Source organism: Tamandua tetradactyla, chromosome 6 (assembly GCF_023851605.1).
Source record: "Tamandua tetradactyla isolate mTamTet1 chromosome 6, mTamTet1.pri, whole genome shotgun sequence".
Lineage (NCBI taxonomy): Eukaryota > Metazoa > Chordata > Mammalia > Pilosa > Myrmecophagidae > Tamandua > Tamandua tetradactyla.
In genome coordinates, this window is record NC_135332.1 from 5,553,769 (window position 1) to 5,577,000 (window position 23,232).

The 23,232-nt window shown below is 44.5% G+C and overlaps 1 protein-coding gene across 4 annotated transcripts in view; it reads right to left on the reverse strand.

Moving 5' to 3' along the window:
- The window catches only part of PECAM1 (platelet and endothelial cell adhesion molecule 1), a 58,768-nt gene extending 38,268 nt beyond the window's left edge, over positions 1-20,500 (reverse strand). For all 4 annotated transcript variants that reach the window (XM_077163585.1, XM_077163584.1, XM_077163583.1 and 1 more), the window contains exons 1-5: positions 20,237-20,500; positions 20,121-20,147; positions 9,022-9,315; positions 4,126-4,431; positions 825-1,100 (exon numbers count right to left, since the gene is read on the reverse strand). In XM_077163585.1, the coding sequence (XP_077019700.1) occupies positions 825-1,100; positions 4,126-4,431; positions 9,022-9,315; positions 20,121-20,147; positions 20,237-20,300 (967 nt within the window). In that variant the 5' untranslated portion in view covers positions 20,301-20,500. The remainder of the gene's footprint in view (positions 1-824; positions 1,101-4,125; positions 4,432-9,021; positions 9,316-20,120; positions 20,148-20,236) is intronic.
- Positions 20,501-23,232: the final 2,732 nt, after the last annotated feature.

A 23,232-nucleotide genomic window follows, 5' to 3' on the forward strand; every position in this document is an offset into this window, starting at 1 on the left:
TCTAAGTACTATGGGGAGAAATAAAGCCAGGCAGGGGGTCAGGGAGTCTGAGGGAACTTTTAAGTTCAGGGTTTGGAAATTAAACAGGCTTGAGCGTGTATCTTGTTCTTCGCCCTTGGTAGCCCTGTAATTCTTGGGTGAGGTGCCTAATCTCCCAGCCTCAGTTTCCCCATCCATAAAGTGGGAACCATAATACCTATCTCATAGCATTGTCATGAGCATGAAATAAAATGTACATAAATTATACAATGTATATAAACCACATATATACAAATGTTCAACAAAGGGGGAGTTTTGTTATTTTTTCAGTTTACTAACGCTTCTCCACCCCTGACCCTATCATAAGACCTGTGTCTGGGATCTAGAATAATATTTGGCCCGGAGGAAATACAAATGTAAAGCTAAGAATAGAAACTTTAGCTTAAACGTTTATTGGCCACTAGCTCTGTGCCAGGCACTGTGCTAATACTCCATAGCCTAGACGGCTCACTGAATCCTGACAACAGTCCTATCAGGGCAGGGTTTCATCATTCCCACCTCACAGAGCTGAGGCAAGAAGCTCACTAACTCACCCCCGATCCCAGAAGTCTGGGTGGCAGAGTTGGGGTTTGAGCCCAGAGCCTGTTCCCTCCACCACACTCGCTGTGCGTTGACTTCTCCCCTTTCCCAAGACCACCGCGTCTCCAGCCTGGGCATGTTCACTGGGGACAGGCAGGAGCAAAACAGAAAGGGTGGCGGCTTTCGCCGGCCGTGGGCAGTCTGGGTTCTAGCAGAGCGCCTTGTTGAGCCCGCTGCACGCCACCACTCTCCAGGTGCAGCCCTACCTGTGATGTTGACCACGATGCTGCTGACCTTGGAGATGCGGCTGGATTCCACTTTGCAGGTGTAGTTGCCGTTGTGCTCCACTGTGGCCATCACCGAGTACACGGCCTCATCGCTGTGTCTGCTGTGTGCCACGATCACCTTGTCCTTCTGGATTATGATTTCGGGAAACGCCTGGGCCAGATGCGTCACCTGGATGGTACACTTGATGTGGAGATCATCTCCTTCTGTGATCATCCCCATGGGGCGTATGTGGAACTTGGGAGTGGAGAAGGATTCTGCAAGGGAAGAGAACAGCTCAGCTGGACCCGGGTTCAGACCAAGGTAAGGGGAAAGGCCCTTCTTGCTCTTTTCGGCTCTTTGTGCTGCTCCTCTTTCACCAACCACTGATTTAAAAAAGTCCAACGTTTCCTCTCAAAAACCTTCACGCAGGCAGCCCTGACCCTTCCCTCCTGTTTGCTCATTCTTGCACCTTCAGCTGTCTTCTTATACACAATTCTCCAACTTTCTTTAGCTCCCAAAGGTCAGACCACCTTCTCTAGATCTCTTCCAGGGACCTTCAGAAGACCTCAGAAATAACACAGCAGTTAGAAGTAAGCTCTTCCCATCACATGAGGGAAGAAAAAGCCGAGGACCTGGCCTCCCTCCCCCTCCCCGAAACCCTCCAGACCCCACTCCCTGTTCACCAAGGATTTTCCAGCATCTTCTCACACCTACCTAAAATTAGCATTTCATGGAACTATGGCATTTCAGCATGAATAATCTGTTGTTTCTAAAAGTGACAACTATGTAGGCTATGCTGGTTCATGGAAATGCATATCTAAATAACTACAGGCAAAAAAAGGGGGGGCTCTATTCTATTTCATTTTTTAAAATGCTGGCCATGAGTTACTAAATTGATTTATGACTTGTACAGTTTGAAAAAGGTTTTTTAAGTAAAATGTGGGTCAGATACCAGGGCGTGGGATCTTCAGAGGGCGTGAGGGAAATACAGCCAGGCCCTTGGTCTTCCCTTCCACAAAACAAACAAACAAACAAAAAATAAGAAGCAAAGGACTAGATGTACATATAACTATGTACAATACCGATAGGAACATTAAAATGCTAGAAGTGAATTTAGAGCAATGTAATTACCTTAAGATACACTGCTGGTGAGTTTTATTGTTTTTTTTACTATAAGTCATTTAAATTCACTATGAAAAACTACCTTTTTTTTTTTTTAAAGCTTGCATTCCTTAGTAAAAGTCAAAAAGAGAGGGTATATTTTAGGATATTCAAAAAGTGTACCACATCCTTTAGGGTAACTTAATAATAACTAAAGGGCTGTTCTTGTACCCAAATTAACTCCAGATACAGGAAAGATTTAAATGAAGACAAAAACAAAACTACAGAAACACTAAAAGAAAACATAGGGGCATTTTTTCTTTAACAATCTTGTAGTACAAAGGACCTTTAGAGTGAATCCCAAAAGGAAAAAAAAGTTTGGCCAGTTTGACTAATAAAGATGAAAAACTTCCTCATGGGAAACATAGCATAGACAAAATAAACAGAAAAATGACAAACTGGGGGAAATATTTGCATAGGACAACTGAGAAAGAGCTAATCCCCTTCATTTCTAAAGGGCTTAAACAAATCCATAAGAAAAAGTAAAATAGGCAAAGTACATATGAAGAGGAAATTCATTGGGAAAAAACTGGGTAAAAGACCCATAAAAAGAAAGGAACATACTCAATCCCCTAAAAATTAAAGAAATGCAAATTGCAACAACAATAAGGATTTGTTCTTAATCACTTCAAGTCAGTATTTTAGAATGGCAGAAAAAAAATGTTAGTAAGGATGTGGGGAAAATAGAGACTCATCCTTTTTTTTGGTAAGAGTGTTTACCATTTTGAGGAGAACTTCAGCAACATCTATCAATATGGAAAAAGCACAAAACATTTACATCAACAATTCTACTGCTAAGAATTAACCCTATAAATAACTTACTGTTCAGTAATACAATACCTGGAAAAGTACACAAGACATAAATACAGGTATGTGCACTGTGTAATTACCATAATAGCAAAAAACTGGGAAAATACCTAAATGCCAATGCCTTTCAACAGAGGACAAGGTAAATAAATTATGGTATGTCCCTACAATAGAATTGCAAACTGCCCCTAAAATAATGATGGAGACCTATATTTATTGATAAGGGCAAAGTCTATATGACATTGGTAAGGTGAAAAAAGTTGTAAAAGAGAATGATTGATTGATCCAAACTTTTTTGTAAAAAAAAAAAAAGAAAAACAAAAACTGTATGAATGTATAAGTAGCAAAAAGTCTAGAGCACCAAGCCAAGCGGTCTCCTCCAGGTGACGGTACTAAGATTCACCCATTCTTAGCAGTACTAAGAATGATTGTCACTTTGTACTGAATAGCCTTACATATTTTCTACGTTCTCAGAGCGTATCTCACTTTTTTAATAACTAGAAAAGTAAAACTTAAATATATATATGTATATATATGAACAATGGGTGGTGGTGAAGGGAGCTGACACAAGAAGGGGTCGTTTATGGCAAACTTTCGGGCCCTGACTTTGAGAATATTTGTGACTGTCTGCTTTAAAGCGTGCCCTCCTCTGGCTCTTCCCTACTTCGTGGTCTCTCCAGGTCACTGGCAGCTGCCTGCGAACTGTCCTAGAACCGTCTATCCTGCATACCGACATGCAGACTCCCCTTAGCTGCCCCTCTTTCTCTCCTAAGAACGTTTCTCCAGTGGCTTCCACTGTTTCCCATGTGTCTGATGTCTCTGATGATAGGGATGTGTGGCTCATCAGACGTGGGAGGCAAAGGCCAAGGACCCGACCTCCTTTCCTCACTCCATCAGGCCCCGCTCTCTGGTGTCTGAACTCCATTGGCTGAAAGTAGTGGTTTCCAAATTGCAAGTCACGTGATTAATCACTTTGGTGGCTCCTGACCATCATTTTAGGAAACTGAAGTGGAAATAAAAATACTGAAATGCATCATATGTAGCATGAGTAAATACTGTTTGTGAAACTTCTGTTTCATACATATATATATATATTTATATATATTGGGGAGATTATATATCATGTATGTTTTACCATGTCACAGTCAAAGTGTTTGACCAATACTGACCTGAAGGGACTAAGAGCAAGTCCTGAGAACAGTGGCCCAGCCAGAAGGCCCCAGACCCTTTCCAGTGCTGGGTTCTCTCTCCCAAGACCACACCAGGAAATCACAAAGAAGAATAGAAAAGAGAGCAGGGAAAAAGAGAGAGAGAGAGAGAGAGGGCTCTGACCTCTCACGGTGACCAGGTCACTTCTGGTGGTCTCTGACTCCTCCATTCGGAAGCCAGAGACGATCACCGCTTGGCACCGGAACACCAAAACGAGGTCCTGTTCTTCGATGGGGAACTCCAGGGTCACAAAATTTTGGTTCCTAGAATTCTTCTCTCTTTTTTGCTTGATTATCTTCGTGGATAGTTCAAATTTTTCAATTTTAAAATAAATTGGGGCCTTTTCCTCTGGGACAGAACAATTGACCGTCACGATCCCGCCTTCTATCACCTCCTTCTTGTCCAGCATCACCCTGGGACTGGGCACTCCTTGAGGGAAAGAGAACGTCCATCAGTGTCAGTTCGATGCAGCAGCCTCAGCCTCCCTCAGCCGAGTCATTGCGGTCGACCCGTGGAGGGTTCTTTTGTTTTGTTCCCTCCAGGTAATTAAGCATGTGTATATCTAGCACTATACCACTGGACAAAAAGCTAGGGTGGCTCTATACCCATGACCCCATGACTTTTCATAATAAACCTACTGGGTGGGCATGAAGGATATAATTCCCATCCAAAAGCACATAGTCAGCAAGTCCCAGATTGGAGATTGGACACTCCAGATCTGTCTGACACCAAAGCACAAGGGTTGGTAAGGGGTAAGGGTGGGAGTGCTGCCCCCTGTGGCCTTCCAGTTCAAAGGGCAAAGCCGAAAATAGCCAAGAGTTAGACCATGTCACAGAGACCATAAACCATGGATGTGGCAGCTAAGAAGCTCTTCTTTGCCTGGGAGGTCAGAGAAAATCCCCAAAAGGAGTAGGGCCTCAGAGGAGCTTTGAAAGAAGGATGGGCTTTGGATGAGGTGGGATGGAGGCTAAGGGGAGGCATTTCAGGGAGTGCATGAGCATGAGGGAACTGCCTGTGCTTCTAGAGCAGAGAGCAGGAGGAAGGGAAGGACATTGCGTGGTGAGCTGGAGTCAGATTAGGGGAAGCTGGGAGGTCCTGCCTGAGATGAGACATCCTTGTACAGGCCCCGTGGTCTGGGGTTATGAGCTCCATCCTGGAGTCAGACAGACTGAGCTTGAATCCTAAACGTGCCACTTCTGGGATGTGCAACCTCAACCATTCTCAGTGGGCCTCAGCTTCCTCATCTTAACATTCAGGATTCTTGTGGGAGAGAAAGGAGTGGAACTATAGTGCCTGGAAATTAGTGAGCATTCAAAAATTGGAAACCTGACAATTGTTATAATTTGGCAGGTTATGGAGACGAGTAGAGACATAATAAACATGTCACTTTAGGTGCGGCAAGCTGGTTATGGAGTGAGGATTGGCGTGGGATAGAGAGATCAGAGCAGAGCCACTGAAGAGGCTCCCGCAGCCATGCAAATTCAACTTGTACATTCTTTTAGCCCCTCATTTGACAATTTATTCAATGAACCCATATTGAAATGGCATCAAACATGTCCTAAACCCTAAGCCAAGTAGCAGGGTGCATCAACAAACCAAAGAAATGACCCCAAGCAATTAATTAACTGTAACTGTGATTTTTTCTAGAAAGGTGTGAAAGTCTCTAAAGAAGGACCTAACTTTCCAGAGGAAGTAAGATGTAAGTAGAGACTGGAAGGATGAGGAGGGATTTTCTAGGCAAAGGGAACTGAAATGAGCTTTCTGGCAGAGAAATAGCATGTGTGAGGGACAAGAGCCCAGAAAGAGCACGGGGCAGCCATGGTCCTGAAAGAGGGTCAGCATGATGGGAGTGAAGTGGACAAGAAGTGGAGAATGAGAGGAGCTGAGGTCAGAGAGGGGGCAGGGGCCAGGTCCTACAGGATTCTAAAGACCATAGTTGAGGATCTTGAACTGTATTCAAAGAGCAAGGAGGGACTATTTAAGGACTGGGCAGAGAAATGAGAAGATGAGATTTGCAAAGTGCAAATCATCACAGGGCTGCTAGGTGGAGCACGGATTGGAAGGGTCAAAGAATGAAGCAAGAAGAACAAGTAGGAGGCAGGTACAGCAGTCCTGGGGTGGGGATGTGGCTGGGACTGGGGTGGAAACAGTGGGAGATTTAGTAGAAGGTGGACAAGAAAGGACTTGGGTGGGGAATGGGGTAAAAGAGAGTATCAAGGATGACTCCAGAATTTCGTCAGGCTTTGGCATTTAGGTGGTGGTGACATTACTGAGTTGAGGGGCTGGAGATGAACAAGGTTTAAGGAGGAAGATCATGAGCTCAGCTTTCAGCTATGAAATAAGCAGGGTCTGAACCAGGATTGGGGCAAGGGAATCAGAACAGGAATCACAAACCTCACAGAGCTTGTAGGTAAAAGTGACAGGATGAATGGCAGATTAAATAAACATGACTGGAAGAGTGATGAGTGCAAACCAAGCCTAAAGGATTGGCTGTTGAGCCAGCCATCAAGGGTGAAAAACAAAGCAGAAGAAGGAGGAGGGAGTAGGGGAGAGGAGGGAGAAGTAAAAAAGCTGCAAGATCACATCTCAGTGATGTCTGGGTTTTTCCAAGATACGCTGTATCACTAAAAGTTGAGTACATTGACAACTTTATCGACATTATATACATTATTCTCTGCTTCACACAGAGCTTCCCGAAGGAAAGGATCATCATGTCTTATTCATTGTTGGATCCCAGGCCTGATTCGGAGTAGTCAGTAAATGTTTTAACTACGAATGAATGCATGGGCGAATTGGCTTTCTGTTTGCCTAAGAAGATATCATAGTAATTAAGAGTCAGAGAAGCCAACTTTTGGGTCAACTAGACATTGGTTCAAATTCTGGTTTTGCCTTTGATGAAGTAGGAGACCTGCATGTCTCCCAGCCTCTGAGCTCCAGTGCTATTGCAAGGACTAAACGAAATGAACCCTGAGCCCTTAGCACTATTCTTGGGATACCACCATGTGAGGGTCCAATAAGAGATACTTTCAGTAAACTGGAAATAATAGTGTTAATGACTATTCCAATCACAAAGACGAGCACAAAAGTAGAGAAATGACAGTTGTAGCAGCATCAGTTAAAGAAGCACAGAGCGGAACCCTATCACTCTACCCATTAAACATCCAAGTTTGATGGAAAATCATCCTACATTTAAAAAGCCTGCCAGCACATTTCTTCCCAAACCCTCAGCCTGCAGCTCTTTGCCCGTGACTAATGTAAAGGCCCAGGCCTGTTGGTTCCTCTCCTGTCCTCAACGGAGATGGAGAACAGCTCATCTGAAATCTCGAGGTAAGAGCTTCGGCATCCTTGTGGCTGTTGCCCTGGTGGTACCTACAGATGTCCCACCTGGCTGAGCCTCCTGACTGCCCACAAGTTAGGGACAGCCACCAAAGAGCCGGGCTGGAGGAGGCTTTTGCGGCAGCATTCACGTTCGCCTGTGAGAGCTTTTTAGTCAGACTGAACTCATGCAAGGAAAGTGTCTCCTAAACACTTGCCCACTGGTTCTTTCTGCTGTTTCTTGTTGCAGAAAGGGATTTTTCAGCCCCTGAGGATGGCTAGGTTGAATGCCGCCCATGTGAAGGGCATTCCTTCCTTCGGTACTTGGTTACTTAGCATGCTTCATTTGCTATCCCATTTAATTCTCAACACAAAACAACCTTCAAAGGTCCATGCAGTTACTGAGTTAGTTATCCCTCTTTTAGAGAGAAGAAATGAAGACTACAAGAGGTTGGGGCTTTGGTAACAGGGCACACAGTTGCTAAGATACGGAGCTGGGGATACTAACCTCTTTCTCAGCATCTGCTCTTTCACTTATGCGACTTCTCATTTCTCTACTCTTGTTCCACTTCACCATTAAGCAAACTCCTACATGAACTTCCATATCTGGACCTGCTGTCCCTTCCTCCAGGTAGTCCTACCTAACTTCTCCAGGCAGAATTGTTTCCTCCCTCCTTTGTGCTTCCAAGGCACTCAGATCATACTATTGGACTGTAATTATTTGTTTAAATGTCTCTCCCCCATCAGACTATAACTGCCTCAAAAGCAGGGACCTGCCTGATGTCTCTTCATAGCTCTAGCATCTGACCTTTTTCTGACTCACAGCTTTGGGAAATGTTTGAGTGAGTGAGTGAAAGAATGAATGAACGAATGCATGGGATCCCATATCTATGAATCCAAATTCCCTACAATGACCTGCCCTCCTGTTTTTCTATTCCTACCCCACTCTGCCCATCCTTTTTCATCTGTTTAATTCATTCCATGAACATTTATTGAGTGCCTACCATAAACCAGGTACTTTGGTCAGGTTATAAAAATAGAGCAGACACTGTCCCTTGCCTCGTGTTCTCACAGCCCAGAAAAGTTTAATGGGTGAAAAATAGTTGCCATGCTCAGTGAAATAGTGGGCACTTACTATGTACTGGGAATTATGCTAAACACTTTACTTAAACTATTTCTTTTAATTCTCTCACCACTCTGAGCTGGTATTACTATTTTCCTCATTTTATTGATGAGGATTTTGAAGTTCAATAAGGTTAAGGGGCTTCCCCAGACTGGAATTCAGGCAAGGTGACTGCAGATTCCAGTCTATGAACACTCCACCCCATGGCCTTTATACACACAAATACTTTGTATGTATACTATATGCCATATACACAGTCAGGACTACTTCCATGGGGAGCTTAACTTTGTTTGAATAAGTGCCAGAAAGAAGCTTTTGAGTCTCATCTTGATGGAGAAATAGCAGTTCACAAGGAGATGAGATGAAGAAGGGCTTTTCCAGGCAAGGGAACAGCATGTGCAAAGGAAAGAAGGCTAGAAAGAGCCTGGCATAGCAGGGGCATTCTAATGCCGACATTTTCAGGTGAGGTAAATGCCAGGCAGATGAGCGAGTAGACAGGCACATAAGTCCAGTGTTACTATTCATGCAACTGCGTGTGTCATACTTCATCTCTCTGAGCTACGTGCAATTCCAGGACTCACCTTTCACAGACACCTCGTACTCAGGAGTGGTTTTCTCCTTGTTATTCAGAATCACAGTGCACTTGTATTTCCCGGAGTCATAGACCCGGGCTTGGGGAATAAGAAAACTCTCGGTGTTCTCCATGGAGGAGACATTGTAGAACATCACGTCATCCTTATAGAACAGCATCAGGTGCTGAGGCTTGACGTGTGAGGTCGTGCTGACGTCCACGATGCACTGGAGGGTCACGTTCCACCCGTTGTGCACTGTCGAGCTCGGTAGGATCTCCATGCGGATACTGTTGATGGTGAAAGCTAAATGCAAAGGGAAGGAGGGCAGACACCCCTATTATCTCAGCAATGACATCATCCTGGTGACACTGACCAAATCACTTCTTATGGTATTATCACAGCCTATGGAGGAGAGTGTTCTGGGGTCCCAAATGCTTATACAGGCCGGGTAGATAATGGACATGTGGGCCGTGGGTCAAGCATGAGCTGGTTGGTCCTAAGCTGCTCTTATTTCCACCAAGACAAGGTGGTGACTGGCAGGGTGTGACAAATAAAGCATGTCCGTAAGATGTGTGACCTGTGAGCTGCCACATCGTGGCCTCTAAGGGGAGCTTAAGGATCAGGCAGACAAGTGGTCAAGGCCTAGCTGTCACCATCTGGGTGACCTTGGTGATTAACCTCTCTAAGCCCAGTCTCCTCACATGTAATATAGGGGTGATGATACCTACTCATTGGGTTGCTGCAAGAGAGGAGAGCAGTGGGCAAAGCACCCAGCTCAGAGCCTGGTGCACAGTCAGTGCTTAATAACGATAGCTGCCGCCATTCCTAAATCAGAACTCTCCTTTCTCACCCCAAGCCTGATCAAATTAGCAGTCTCAGCCCTCCTTTTCTACCCAATGCACTCAGAGACCTCATCACAGGTTAAGGGCTAAAACCCACTTGTGAGCCAACCACTTGCATTCTCCATCCCCACTTGTCACTGAGAAACGAAGGGTATGGTTTTCCCTCTACTGAGGACCTGGAGTGGCCACGTCTCCAGATCGCCTACCCAGTCTCTGCCAGAAGCCAGGCTCCTGATCAACTGGATGAACTCATCATTTCTGATGTCCTCCAGCCCTTAATGGGGTTATATCTAGCAACCATAGGCTGTCAATAAGATTCAGTTAAATAGAGATTATATTTTAAGGCTCATTTGCAGTAGCAGACCTTCAGGAAGATGTATTCCTTAAAATTGTATGTTCTTTGATGGCGGAAAAGTTTTGGAAATGGAGGGAGGTGATGGCAGCACACGTTGTGAACATAATTAACAGCACTGCATTACATATTTGAATGTGGTTAAACAGGGAAATTTTAGGTTGTATATACATTACTAGAATAAAAACTATTTTTTAAAAATCCATAGGACTATACAACACAAACATTGAGCCCTAAAGAAAACCATGGAGTACAGTTAAAGGTACAATTATAAAAATGTTCTTTCTTCACTTGTAACAAATGTACTACATTAATGCAAGGTGTTAATAATAGGGTGGTATAAGGGAAGTCTGTATTTTATGCATGATTTTTCTGTAAATCTACAGCACTCTCTGACCATTTTAATGAGGTTTTGTTGGGTGGTTGGTTAGTTGGTTACAAAGTATTGCCCTGAAAATTTCCAGGCTGGAATGTTTTGCACCATGCTCACTGGTCAGGAATTTTGCCCAAGTTTTAGAGCAGACAAGAGCAGGTATGTTTTTAAAATAGATCTTCTTGGCCATACCTGTAGGGGTTTCTGAAAGCCCATCTGGAGTCTCAATTATGCCCTTGATGTACCTCAGAGAAGCTCAGCCCTATTCCTCCTATGATTTGTTATCTAAAAACATGGATCTGGGCTTAAGCAGCACTATTCAATACTCACTCTCCAGATTGCCATCAAAAATACGCCTTCAAATAGCTCATGGTCTATATATGGCTAGAAAGAATGGATTGGGTACAGAGGGTTTGGGGGAAATGTGTCTAAAGTCCATGACGTTCAAATCAGGTGTGCTCAGCCCCTCAAAAACGCCCAATCAACTTCCATCAATATATATACTGATAGATAAATCACACTATAAGATAAGTGTGATATATCTATAAAGTAAGGAACTGCAAGGATTATAGACAGCCACAGAGAGGAGACCACCATGTAAAGACACCCCATTCCCTACTTTTCTTGCTGAAATAACCACTGATTTTAGTTTCTCATGTATCCTTCCAGGCAGTTTCCTTATGCATTTACAAGCAAATACGAATGCTAAGTCTTACATACTCTCCTCCACCGTCCTTTTATACAAGAGGTAGCCCTCCATACACAGGCTTTGGCACTTGAAACATGGACCTTACTCAAAGAATGGCCCTTATGAGGACTTCAAAGGCCAGAGATGCTGTGGGACAATCAACTTCCACCATGCCCATGTTCGAGGAGGCTGGAGTGGACTGAATGGTGTGCCCTAACATATATGTCCATCTGGAACCTGTAGCTATTACCTGTATGGCAATACATTTGATTGACTTGAGGCCGTCTGGATAAAATCATCCTGAGTTAGGGTAGAGCCTAAATCCAACGATGGTGTAGGAAACAGAAGAGGGGCAGAAAAGACCCAGAGGAGACCACCAGGGAAAGACAGAGCAATAGTGACCCAGTGGACAGGCCATGTGAAGACTGAAACAAAGATAGGTGTGATATATCTACAAACCAGGGAGCTGCAAGGATTATGGACAGCCACCAGAAGCTAGGATTGTGGCATGGATTGGATTCTCTTTCACATACTTCAGAAGGAACCCACCCTGCTAACACTTCGACTTCTGGCCTCAAGAACCATGAGAGAATAAATTTCTATTGTTATAAGTCACGTGGTCTGTGGCAATTTGTTACAGTATCTCTAGGAAAATAATACAGAGACTATTTAAACACCATTTAGACCTGCGATCTACAGCTACTGCATCTGGTATGCTTTGTTAGCTTTCTACCCCATTTACCTCCATAAAGTATGAATAAAGCAAATACGGGGTTTTTAATTATTTATAAAAAGTTTTAATGGATAATACAGTCAAATGTTTCAATCCCCCCAAAGGCAGATGATATGAACCTCTTAAAAAAGCAAATTGTTAAAAAAAAAAAAAATGAGAGTTTAGGAAAGTGGCTAGATAAAAGATTAATATAAAAAAAATCAGGAAAAAAGAAGAAGGGAGATGGGATAGGGAGGAGAACACAGGTAGATCTAAGGTATTGGTAATGTTGGGGTTTTTTTTCTGCTGTTTTCTTTTTTGCATGGGCAGGCACCAGGGATCACACCTGTGTCTCCGGCATGGCAGGCGAGAACTCTACCTGCTGAGTCACATGGCCCACCCAGGTGTTGGTAATGTTTTAATTCTTGGGTTGAGTGGTGGGGCTATGAGAATTCAATATCTCATTAAAAACAAATACACATATCAGTAAAACAAAAGACAGTTTTGCATGGACCAAAGATGAGTGTGTTATGGAACAAGGATTATAATCAGTCCAATTTTGTACACCTGAGATCCCAAAAAGAAAAATACAGGGGAAAAAAAAGATGCAGTGAAGTCTTTTTCCTATTCCTGTGCTCATCCACCCCATTCCCTCCTCTTCTTGCTGAAATAACCACTGATTTTGTTTCTTCCAGGCAGTTTCTTTCTGCATTTACAAGCAAATATGAATGCTAAGTCTTACATACTGTCCTCTACCCTTCTTTTATACAAGAGGTAGCCCTCCATACACAGGCTTTGGCACTTGAAACATGGACCTTACTCAAAGAATGGCCCTTATGAGGACTTCAAAGGCCAGAGATGGTGTGGGACAGTGGACACCAAAGGGTTATTCAAACAAAACAGGGGCTTCTGGCTTAGGTAAGACTCCCAAAAGTTCAATTCTTATTAGAGAGATGCTCTGATAAGAAAAAAAATTTCCATGGGCTGTAACTGAAGAATGAACATTAATTGAGCCTCCTTGATACTCTAAATCTCTCTTAACCTTTGACCATGGAAGATCTCCAGCTATCTGCATGCTCGGATCACCTCGCTATGGTCCATCATAACGTCATGTTAACTAGGTTAAGCTTTCGCACTCTCTCAAAGGATGCTGTTAAATCATCTTAAAGAACCCAACCTTGCATCAACATCTGGGATGTCACTAGGGATTTGGTCCACAGTTTCAGAATGTTCCAGCTGCACCAAGAAAAGCTATGCTGATACTGGACAGATTCATTTTTACCTTGTGGATTTTACACATTGTCTAATGGGCCCTGTTTTCCTTTTGGCTTTGGCTGCTAAGGCATACAAAGACAAAACTTCACTCCTGCTTCTAGCAACTGTTGGGATGCATTTTTTGCGTGCCTATTGGGCCACAGCGTTATTTTATTAACACGTCTTTATTTTCCTCTCATCCTGATTTCCTTATTAATTTTATCCTGTTGAATAATCACACATAATTTGTATAAGTAGTCCCAAATAACTTTTGGAATAAGAGAAGGCATAGCTCGCTAGCTAGCTGGCCAAAGATACTGGCAAAACCTGTCTTTCTTTCCATTTCTCTTTTAACTAAGTCAAGCCTCTATTTTGAACAATTCAAAATTTGTCCATCATATGTCTCAGATTTTAAAATAAAGAGAATGGTCCCCACTCCCTTCTTTCTTCTGAGCAATTTATTTAAAATATTTTTATTTAAGAAAACAAACAATACACTCGGAACCACCAAAAATGAATATCTTAGTTAGTTTAACCATAGGCATATCTAAATAAAGTATCCATATAATCATTGTAAAGCCTGTGTTTGTGCAGTAAGCTTCATAAACCAATTCAAAATTAAGGCAACAAGGAAAAAAATCTACAAATTCTGATAGCAAAGTTCTTAAATTCTAAGTATTAAACACTAACGTAGATACCATTTGATCAGCTGTCAAAACTGAATGTTCTCAAAATATCAAGTAGAAAGTTCTTACAAATATCTGCATTGCTATGGTAATGACCTAAAAATGGCACTTGATCATTCCATGAGATGAATATATTGATGGTTTAGATTCAAGTTCTTTCCCACAGCATTAATCTTTAGAATTTCCTTTTCTGTCTTTCTCAAGTCCACATTAGCTTCTAGCCTGAGGACCCTACTGGGTGAGATCTTAGAACAGATGTCTCTTTGAACCACACTTAGTTATCAGTTACTATGGTCCTTTCCCAAGCATGCTCTCCCCTCGCTGGGGCAGGTTGGATGACTCCTACAAAGCTTCAGTTCCTCCTCCTTCATTTTAAGTTGTGCTATTTAATCCATTGATTCTATTGAGAGAGAGACATACAGAAGTGAAATGCACAGCGCCAGGCTATCTAGGCCAAGTCCTACCTCTTCTACTGACAAGCTGTATAAACTGACAAGATACTAACCTGCTCTGAGCCTCAGTATGCTTATCCATATAATGGGCATAATAACAGTCCCTGTAAACGAGAACCTGGACTTAAGGACTTGGTGTACAATCCCTGGCACAAAAAAAGTACTTGAGAAATGTTAGCTAGATACTGTCCATCACAGAAATAAAATAAACTCTAAAGTCATATCTCTACTCCATGTTTCGAGGGATTTTTTTCAAAAGAAGATTTAAAAATTTCCCAGGTTAATTTATAATGACTTCTTCAAACCCCCAGTTTTGGTCATAACCCTGTGTGGTCTGCACAGGAGTCATTAGGCTACGTTAATGTCATCGTCCAGAATGAGACATGCACTCAGGACTGGCTGTGTGCCAACTGGGAGACAGTGCTGGCTGGGTACAGGAAGAAAGGGAGTCAGGCACACCCAAGTTTAAGGTCCTGCTCCCATGCTCATAAGTTGGGCCATTTGGAGAGTTACTTAACCCCACTGGGCCACCACTTCTACAAAATGGGTATTTTATTCTTGAACCCATGCCTGAACCACAGTGGCTGAGAGCACTGTAGGGACAACATACATACTGCCCAATGCCTGGCCCCTGGTTGACATTCCCTTCCCTCTTTCTTTGTACCAATCATTCAGAAAACATTAAAGGGGGCTGTTGTGTGTCAGACATTGTACCAGACACTGGGGGTTCAGAGAAGATTGAGGCTGGCTGAGTTTCATTGCCAGGAGCTCCCAGTCTGCATTTCAGACTCTTCCCCTACTCCAGGTCTTCTAGCCTCAGCACCATCCCTGCTAGGTCTCCTATGGACAAGGCCCTATTCCTGTTCTTTTAACAGGACCCCTATCACTTTTTAACCATTTTTATTTTGGGGTGCATGGTCTGGGAATCAAACCCAGGTCTCCCACATGGAAGGCGGGCATTCTAACCACTGAACTACTCATGCATCCTTGGCCATTTTTTAAATGAATTTGGCTAAAACATCTGGCAGCTTTTCTTTTTCTTTCTTTCCTTTTTTAGGGAATGCTATCCATGAGCAGTGGGCATTTCCACAATCTTGTTTTTCTAAGCAACTCTAACACATATCTGTTTAAGTAAATCAACTCAATTATTTCACCTGGAAGAACATCACATTCCATGGCCAGTTGTAACACAGAGGGGAGAAGGAAGGGCAGGAAGTAAGATAAGGAAGAAGAAGCACTTTATTAAATTTATCAAGATATGAGTCCCAGCTCTCCATCTTCACACATAACATCATTGACCCGAGGCAACAAAAACATTAACTTAGATTTTACCGCCATAACCAGCCACCACCACCATCCCTTGTGGTAGCCAACCTCCAGGATGGTTCCCAGTAACCCTTGCCTTCTAGCATTTGTACCCTGATGTGGTTCCCTCTGACATTACACCAGAGTTGACCCATCAGCATATGCCAGAAGTGGTTATAAAAGACATTGCAGCTCCTGTCTTGGTCTCTCTGAGACCACTTGCTGTGGGTGAAGCCAGTTGCTATGTCAGAGCAGCCCCTGAAAACAGGAACTGAAACATCCTGCCAAGAGCTACGAGAGTGAGGTTGGAAGCAGAGCCTCCAGCTCCAGGCCAGCCTTCAGATGACTGCAAACCTGACCAAAAGCTTGTCTACAAACTCATAAGAGACCTTCAATCAGAATCACTCAACTAAGCCACTTCTGGATTTTGGACCTTCAGAAACTATGAGACAATAAATATGTGTTACTTGAAGTTGCTGAATTTTGGGATAATCTGTTAAGCACCAGTAGATAACAAAGGCACTACCCAACCAATCCTCAAAAATTTCCACCTGATTCTTAAGATAATACAGAAAACACCATCTGCTTTATAAATAAACTTCCCAAGCACAGCCAAACCTGGATTACTGTGTGCAGGTCTCACTATTTATTCAATAGAGTACCCATAATCTGGGGTAACTGGACCCTAAGAATCACCTCTAATTTTTATGTAAATGTGCTTTTTTCCTAAGAGAGTGTCCACAGCTTTCTTCACTGAACCCGACATTCCTGAACTGTTGTGATGGAAGAATGAGGTTGTGGAACAGCCTAGAACAGATCAGGTTTTGTTTTTCTTTTTAACCTGGAGAGATGAAGGCCAATGAAGGAGGGTCCAAAGTTACAAAGTCACCCACAGCACGGATAAAGCACCCATGGGCCATGGTGCTAAATCCCAAAACACTGAAACAAAGAAGCCTACTTCCCTTGACCTCCAGGCCACCAGCCAAAGGATGCTTATGTTCCCCAGGAAGGCAAGGCATCGTGACTCAGCCAGCCACCTGGGCCTCAAAGCGGAAATTACTCACAAAGAAGAGAGGAGGGCGGGAGGGCTGGAGGGGGGAGTCACCCACACTTGTCAGGAAAATTACAGGGAGCCACAAAGCATGGAGTCCCTAATGGACTGTGCTCAGTTCAAAGTGTGCAGATCCCATCTCCTCATCTGAATCTCATGCGTTTCCAAGCTCAGTCCACGTTCCCTTCAGCAAGACTTTTGCTGAGCGGGTGCCAGGCACTGGGATTCTAGGGTGAATAAGACATCGCAGGCTGGGTGGAGGGGCACAGATAGCTTGAGAACAATGACGTCAGCACCACAAGAAAGGGCTGCCCAGGAGAGTCAAGGAAAGTCTGAAGGAAGTGACCCCTGATCTGAGTCCTGAACCAGGCCAAGAAGGGGAGGTGGGGTGCTCTGGGCAGGAGAACAACATGTACCAGGAGACAAGGATGTGAGAAGTCACAGAGCATGTGGGCATGGCCAGTTACGGGAACCTGTGAATAGGGCCAGAAGGGGTCAGGTGGACCAGTAGAGAGTGCCAGAATGAAAGGCCTGCTGTGCTGACCTTGTCCTCAGGATCCCTGGGGTCCTCAGAGGAACACTGACAGAATGAGATTTGAGTTTTAGGAAGATCCCAGTGGGCAGAGAGGGGAGAATGAGGCCAGAAAACAGCCTGTGATGATGGTTCAGGTGAAAGGTGATAAGGGCAGTGGGGACGAGGGAAGGGGCAAATTTGAAAAATAGCGAGTAGGCTCAAAAGGACTTTGCTTTCATTTTGACTTGGTTTTGGGGTGATGAAAATGTACTGGAGCTAGATTGGTGGTGACGGTTGTGTAACATTATCAATGTATCAAATGTCACATGGTAAATTTTATGTTATGTGCAATTTACCACAGTTAAATGGTATTTGATTGATCTGGGGGTTGAGGCAAAGAGTGGAAAAAGAAATACCAGGTTCCTGGGTTCTGAATCCAGGAGTCTATAGGTGCCACCAATTGAAGGTCACAATAGTGCAGCTAGGTTTGGGTACCTGAGGGATGACTAGAAGGAGATGTCAACCGTTGGCCCTGCCTCAAGTCTGATGCTCGGGGGAGAGGTCAGGGCTGCATTCGGACCAGGGAGGTGTGTGTAGGTGTAGGGAAAGGAGTTGAGCTCCAGAAAGGTTCAGACCCTCGAGGCCCCAGGAAAAGCAGCCTGTGGCGAAGCAAGGAGCTACTAGGAGGTGCAGAAGCAAAGACAACGGTTATAGATTAGCCTTCAAAGACATCTGACTAAGAAAGTGGCTAGACAGGGGCCACAAGATTAGTGGAAGGGTTTGTTTGTGTGTGATTTCATGTTCATAGATGGAGAGGAAAGAGCCAGAAAGGGGGTGGGGACAGAGCATAGTGAGAGATGTTAAAAGTTGCAAGGGGAAGGGAAAGAAACAATAGTGAGGTCCTGGAGGCAATGCCAGGTCGACTGAGATCCGAGGTGGACTGACTGGCTCTGATCAGCCACAGGGGTGGACATCTGAGGCCCAGAGGGAGTCAGGAGCGTGGGTGGGGAGGCATATAACCCTATAGGCAGGACAGGGCTGCAGCTGAGGAATTTCCCTCCAGAAGGCCACTGTTTTCTGGATGATGATGGAGCTGAGGTCACCTCCTTGGGGAAGGCAGGCCAGAGTTGGGTGGGGGATTGAGGGAACCGAGAAGGTCTGTGATAGAAGGAAGGATAAGGGTTAAGGCTAACAGAAAACCTGACCCACAGACAGTGGACAATGAGTCATGTGTTGCAAATGTACAGTCAACGTGAACCCTACATGCCCTAAGGGGCAGGAGACTTGAGATCCAGTCCCTGTTCTGCTAATGTCCAGTGTAGACCCTGCACAAATGGATTACAACCACCGGTCTCAGGTTCCCCACGTGAAAACAAGCTGGAGACCCACAGAGGCAGCAGGAATGTAATGCTGGGCCAGCCGGCCTCTCCCTGCTCTCAGTTCTGCAGTTCTGAGGGCTTGCCCAAAGCCACCAAGAGCATTCGCTAGGAACCTCTGTGGGCAGTGAGAGATTTACTTGGATTTGAGGCTGGGAGGGAGGTAGGAGGGAATGGAGGTCCTGGGAAACAGAATGTCGAGAGCAAGAAAACCTGAAACAAAAGCATCAGGGTGTGGGCTGGAGTGGACAAGAGGGAGACCCAGTGGCGCAAGTGCTGTGATGATGAAGGCAGGAGAACACGGACATTGAGCATCACTACCATTTGTTAATCATCGGCTGCTGGGCAGTCACTGTGCCTGACGTCTCAGCTAGTTCTCCAGTCTCGTCCTCGACCCTATTTGAGAAGTTCCTTCATCATCTACTTTGGACGTGTTGGAAAGTGGCTCAGAGAGGCAACGAGAAGCCTTGTAAAAGCCTCAAAGACTTGAGTCAGGCCTGTGGCTCCAGACAGAGCGGAGCCTCAGTGGTACCACCGGTCAGTCAGGATGATAGGAAGATAATGGTATCCCTTGGAGGCGCATGGGTCATGGAGCCGCAGGCCCCAGGCAGCCCGGCTTTGCTAGTAACCCCTCAGGTCCCTGAGCTGCTGCACAAAGCCTGGGCTCAAAACACCCAAAAGATCCCTCCACGCGCTTCACCTCCAAAGAGCTCATCTGCAGCCCACTCCCCCCCATTCTCTGCTCACTGAAGTCACTTCTGACAAGGGCACCCTGCTTACGTACCCTCTCTCCATCCGCCTCCACCCCGCCCAGCCCCAACCAAATCCCTTCCTTCATGTGGTCCCCGATAAAGCAGAACAAAATCCGTTTATCTCTTCCTGGTGCCTGCCCGTGTGAAAAAAAAAATCCGCTTATCTCAAGCTATGGTTCAAAATAAGCTCTAAAGTGAATGGTCAGCCGGACTTCAAAGACAGACAGACATCTCTCCCCCTTCCGCTGTGATTATATGAGATATAATCATAGCCTCATTGGAGGATAGGAAACAAGATTCAGTATGTGTTTTAGATCATTTAAGGAGAAAAAGTCTGTAGCTACCATTTAAGCTATGTTCTGTCTTCATAATAAATCCATTATCTCATTTGTGAATAAAACCCATTTGGGATGGAGTATAAAAACAAACATGATGGTAAAACCACAAAAAGCAAATTACGGGATTGCTCACTGCTTTATCACTTTTTTTTATTCCCTAAGCCTCACAAACAGCAATTCACTAGAATCTAGAAAATGTATAGACTTCTAGAACATGCTCATTAGAACTGGCCTCAGAACAACTGTTTTGTTCTAAGACCGTCTATAAATGTCAAAATGGAATTAACTTCATATGCCAGTTAGAGCATTTTATCAATTGTCATAAATATCAAACTTAAGCAATATGATGTGACTTTTAAGAATCACAGCAAAGACAAGCAAAATGAAAGTAGGTTAGAAACATCATAACTTACAGTTTTCTTGACCCTCAAGATTGGAATCTGGAAAAGAAAGAAGAAACATGTTGATTTGGGGATCTTCAACTCTCATGAAGTTTCAGCGACGAGGGAAGAGGATTAAAAAAACTCACAGAACAAAAGCGTCAGCAGGAGTCCAAGCCACATTTTGCCCCCTCGGAGCCACTGGAACTGCATTCCGTGTGGTAGAACTGGGCTTGCAGGCGACGGGACAGCTAGTTCTGCTTTCGGGCCATGCCCCTGGGGCAAAAGACACTTCCCGCAAGCCAGAGACGCAAAACCTGCCCTATGAACGCCGAGGCTGCTCTGGCCACTCTTCCCAGCTGGGCGGCTGGTCAGGTAATGGCGGCCATTGCTGGAAACGGAGAACAATGAGGCCTGGGCAGGGCTGATATCTCCTCAGGAAATGACTGGCCTTCCTGAGGGGTCACTGAACGCAGTCGCTTTTTCCCGTTTCTTTAGGAAAATAGAAAGGAGGGGGGCCCAAGTGGCATTTGACCCTCCTTGCCTGGGTTTGGGCATCCCTTCTCGGGGTGGGGGGAGGGGTTCCTCCCCTTCTCCGATACCCGCCCCCCCCCAAAGGGCTGCTTTCCTTGGACCCCAGAAAGATCTCCCGGCCTCTCCTCTGTCCGCCCTCCCCCAAGGGGGCTCTTTCCACAGAACATAAATCTTGACCTCCTGCCTTTTCTGGCGAGGGCTTACGACAGACCTGGCGTCCGGAAAAGGCAGGACTAGCCAGGGAGACCTGCCACCAAGGGGCAAGCTGAGCTCTGGATTCTGTGGAGCCAGGAGGCTCAGTATGTTTCCACGATGCTGCATTAGAGCAGCCTCCCTCCAGCCTGCTTCCCACATGCTCAAACGCACACCACAGCTTTCTCAGATATGTATCAATTCCTTTCACCCCCATTTGATTCTTGTAACGGCTCCTTACTGGCCTAAAGGGAAAGTCTGCGAGCAGCTTTCCACACGCTGTTCCTTGGTTGCCTCTTCAGCCTGGTCTCTCACCACCTCTCTCCTGGTTTCCGCATGCTGGTGGCTAGACTCTCTAGTTCTCAGAACGCGTCATGTGTCTGTGCCTTTGCCAATGCGGTTTGCCTGCCTGGTGCCCTCCTCCCTCTTCTTTTCTGGCGAATTCTTACCCATGCTTCATAACTCAGGGCAGGCATCAACTTTTCCAGAAGTTTTAGGTCATCCCCAGAGGGGCTGCCCTTCCTGAGCACCCCCTCACTCCTCTCTGGCAGATGCTGTCCCCGAGGTGCTGTGGTGTCTTGTGCTCGCCCAGATGGACTGCTGGCTCCTGGATGGCAGGGACAGCACCTGGACCTTAGCAGATGACCAAACACTGTGGTAGAATGGTGGGCCCTGGGAATGAAGGCAATTCAATGAGTGCTGCCTTGTCTGAATTAGATTATCTCTGCCTCGAGGGCAAGGGGCCAAGTAGTGTCCAAACTGCCACACTCGAGTGTCTCCCCGTGGTCAGGCTGTCAGAGTTGTAACCAAGACGTTAGGAGTTCAGGGATGATTATGATTACGGAAACATTATATAGCTAGTCCTTTTATTTTCTAGTATATGAGAGTAGACAGAGGGAAATCTCTGAACTGAAATCCAGCTGCCTTGATCTCTGATAAGGATTATATAGCCTTTCTCCTGTGCCCTTGCGATTGTAAAACCTTGTGACTAACCTTCACTTGTGCATATTTATCCCGTTTTTCAACTTTAGAGTTTTGTGATCACTAAAGACAGCCCCCAATGTTTATTAATGAAGGGTCTTGGGTCAGCCCAGAACTAAATCCAACCCCAAGTCCAAAGTTATCTTGATAACTGAAGCTGGATCTAACCAAAATGGGCCTACCTGACATGTGCAGTAGTTTAGACTTTAACCTATAATCACCTATATCTCATTAGAGTACTAAAAAGCATGCCCATTATCATATTAAGGCTGTCATTTTCTTACATATGTTCTGTGACTAAGCATATAATCAATCTGTGCATTCCAGTAGCCGTGTTTCTTGAAGGTGATTGTATAATGATATAGCTTTTGCAATGTGACTGTGTGATGTGAAAACCTTGTGTTTGATGCTCCTTTTATCCAGGATATGGACAGATGAGTAAAAAATATGGATAAAAAATGAACAAATAATAGGGGGGACAAAGGTTAAAATAAATTGGGTAGATGGAAATGCCAGTGGTCAATGAGAGGGAGGGGTAAGGGGTATGGTATGTATGAGCTTTTTCTTTTTTCTTTCTTTTTCTGGAGTGATGCAAATGTTCTAAAAAATGATCATGGTGATGAATACACAACCATGTGATATTGTGAGCCATTGATTATACACCATGTATGGAATATTTGTATGCTAAGAATGTTTGTACATTAAGATTTGTCAATAAAATTATTTTTTAAAATCCGCACATGCTTAATAATTAGATCATCTCTAATTATATCATCTGGAGCCATTGTGCTCATTATCTTAAAATCTGCCATATCAGAATCACTGTAATTCAAGAGGACAGATTTTGGGCTGATAGGTCATCTTCTCTTGTGCTTTGCAAGAAACTCTTTTTCTCTTTGAAACCCTAACATCTCAGGAATTGGTGATTTGAGCACATCAGGGAAAAGAATCCACTGTCTTTGTCCAGTAATAATTTGGTGACCCAGTTGGGACAAAGATTCCGAAGGAGTCCACCTACCCAAAGTTCTGGAGCTCAGCAGAGCAGGTTAACGCAGCAACCAAGCCTTTTGCAGTTGCTGGAGATTCTTTAACCCAGAGGCTTGGCAACCAGGCTTTCGTCTGTTCTGCCAGCACTCCGGACCTTCTCGGTGCCTTAAAAAGCTTCAAAGAGAGAAACCGTTTCCACTTCTCAATCAGGACATCTGACTGGTGAGGGCAATCAGGGTAAAAGTGGATCAGGAAGTTAGTGGGACAGTTCCCATTTTCAGAATGAGCCCCCTTGGCTCCTCACTCTGACCTCTGTACCTTTCTGTTTTCTGGGTACAATCCTGTATGGGGTTTCAGGGTCTGGTCTGTCTACACAGGATTTAAAACCCTGTCCTGAATTTCTGTTGAATATACTCTTGAAAAATAAGTCACCAACAATTAATTGGTATTT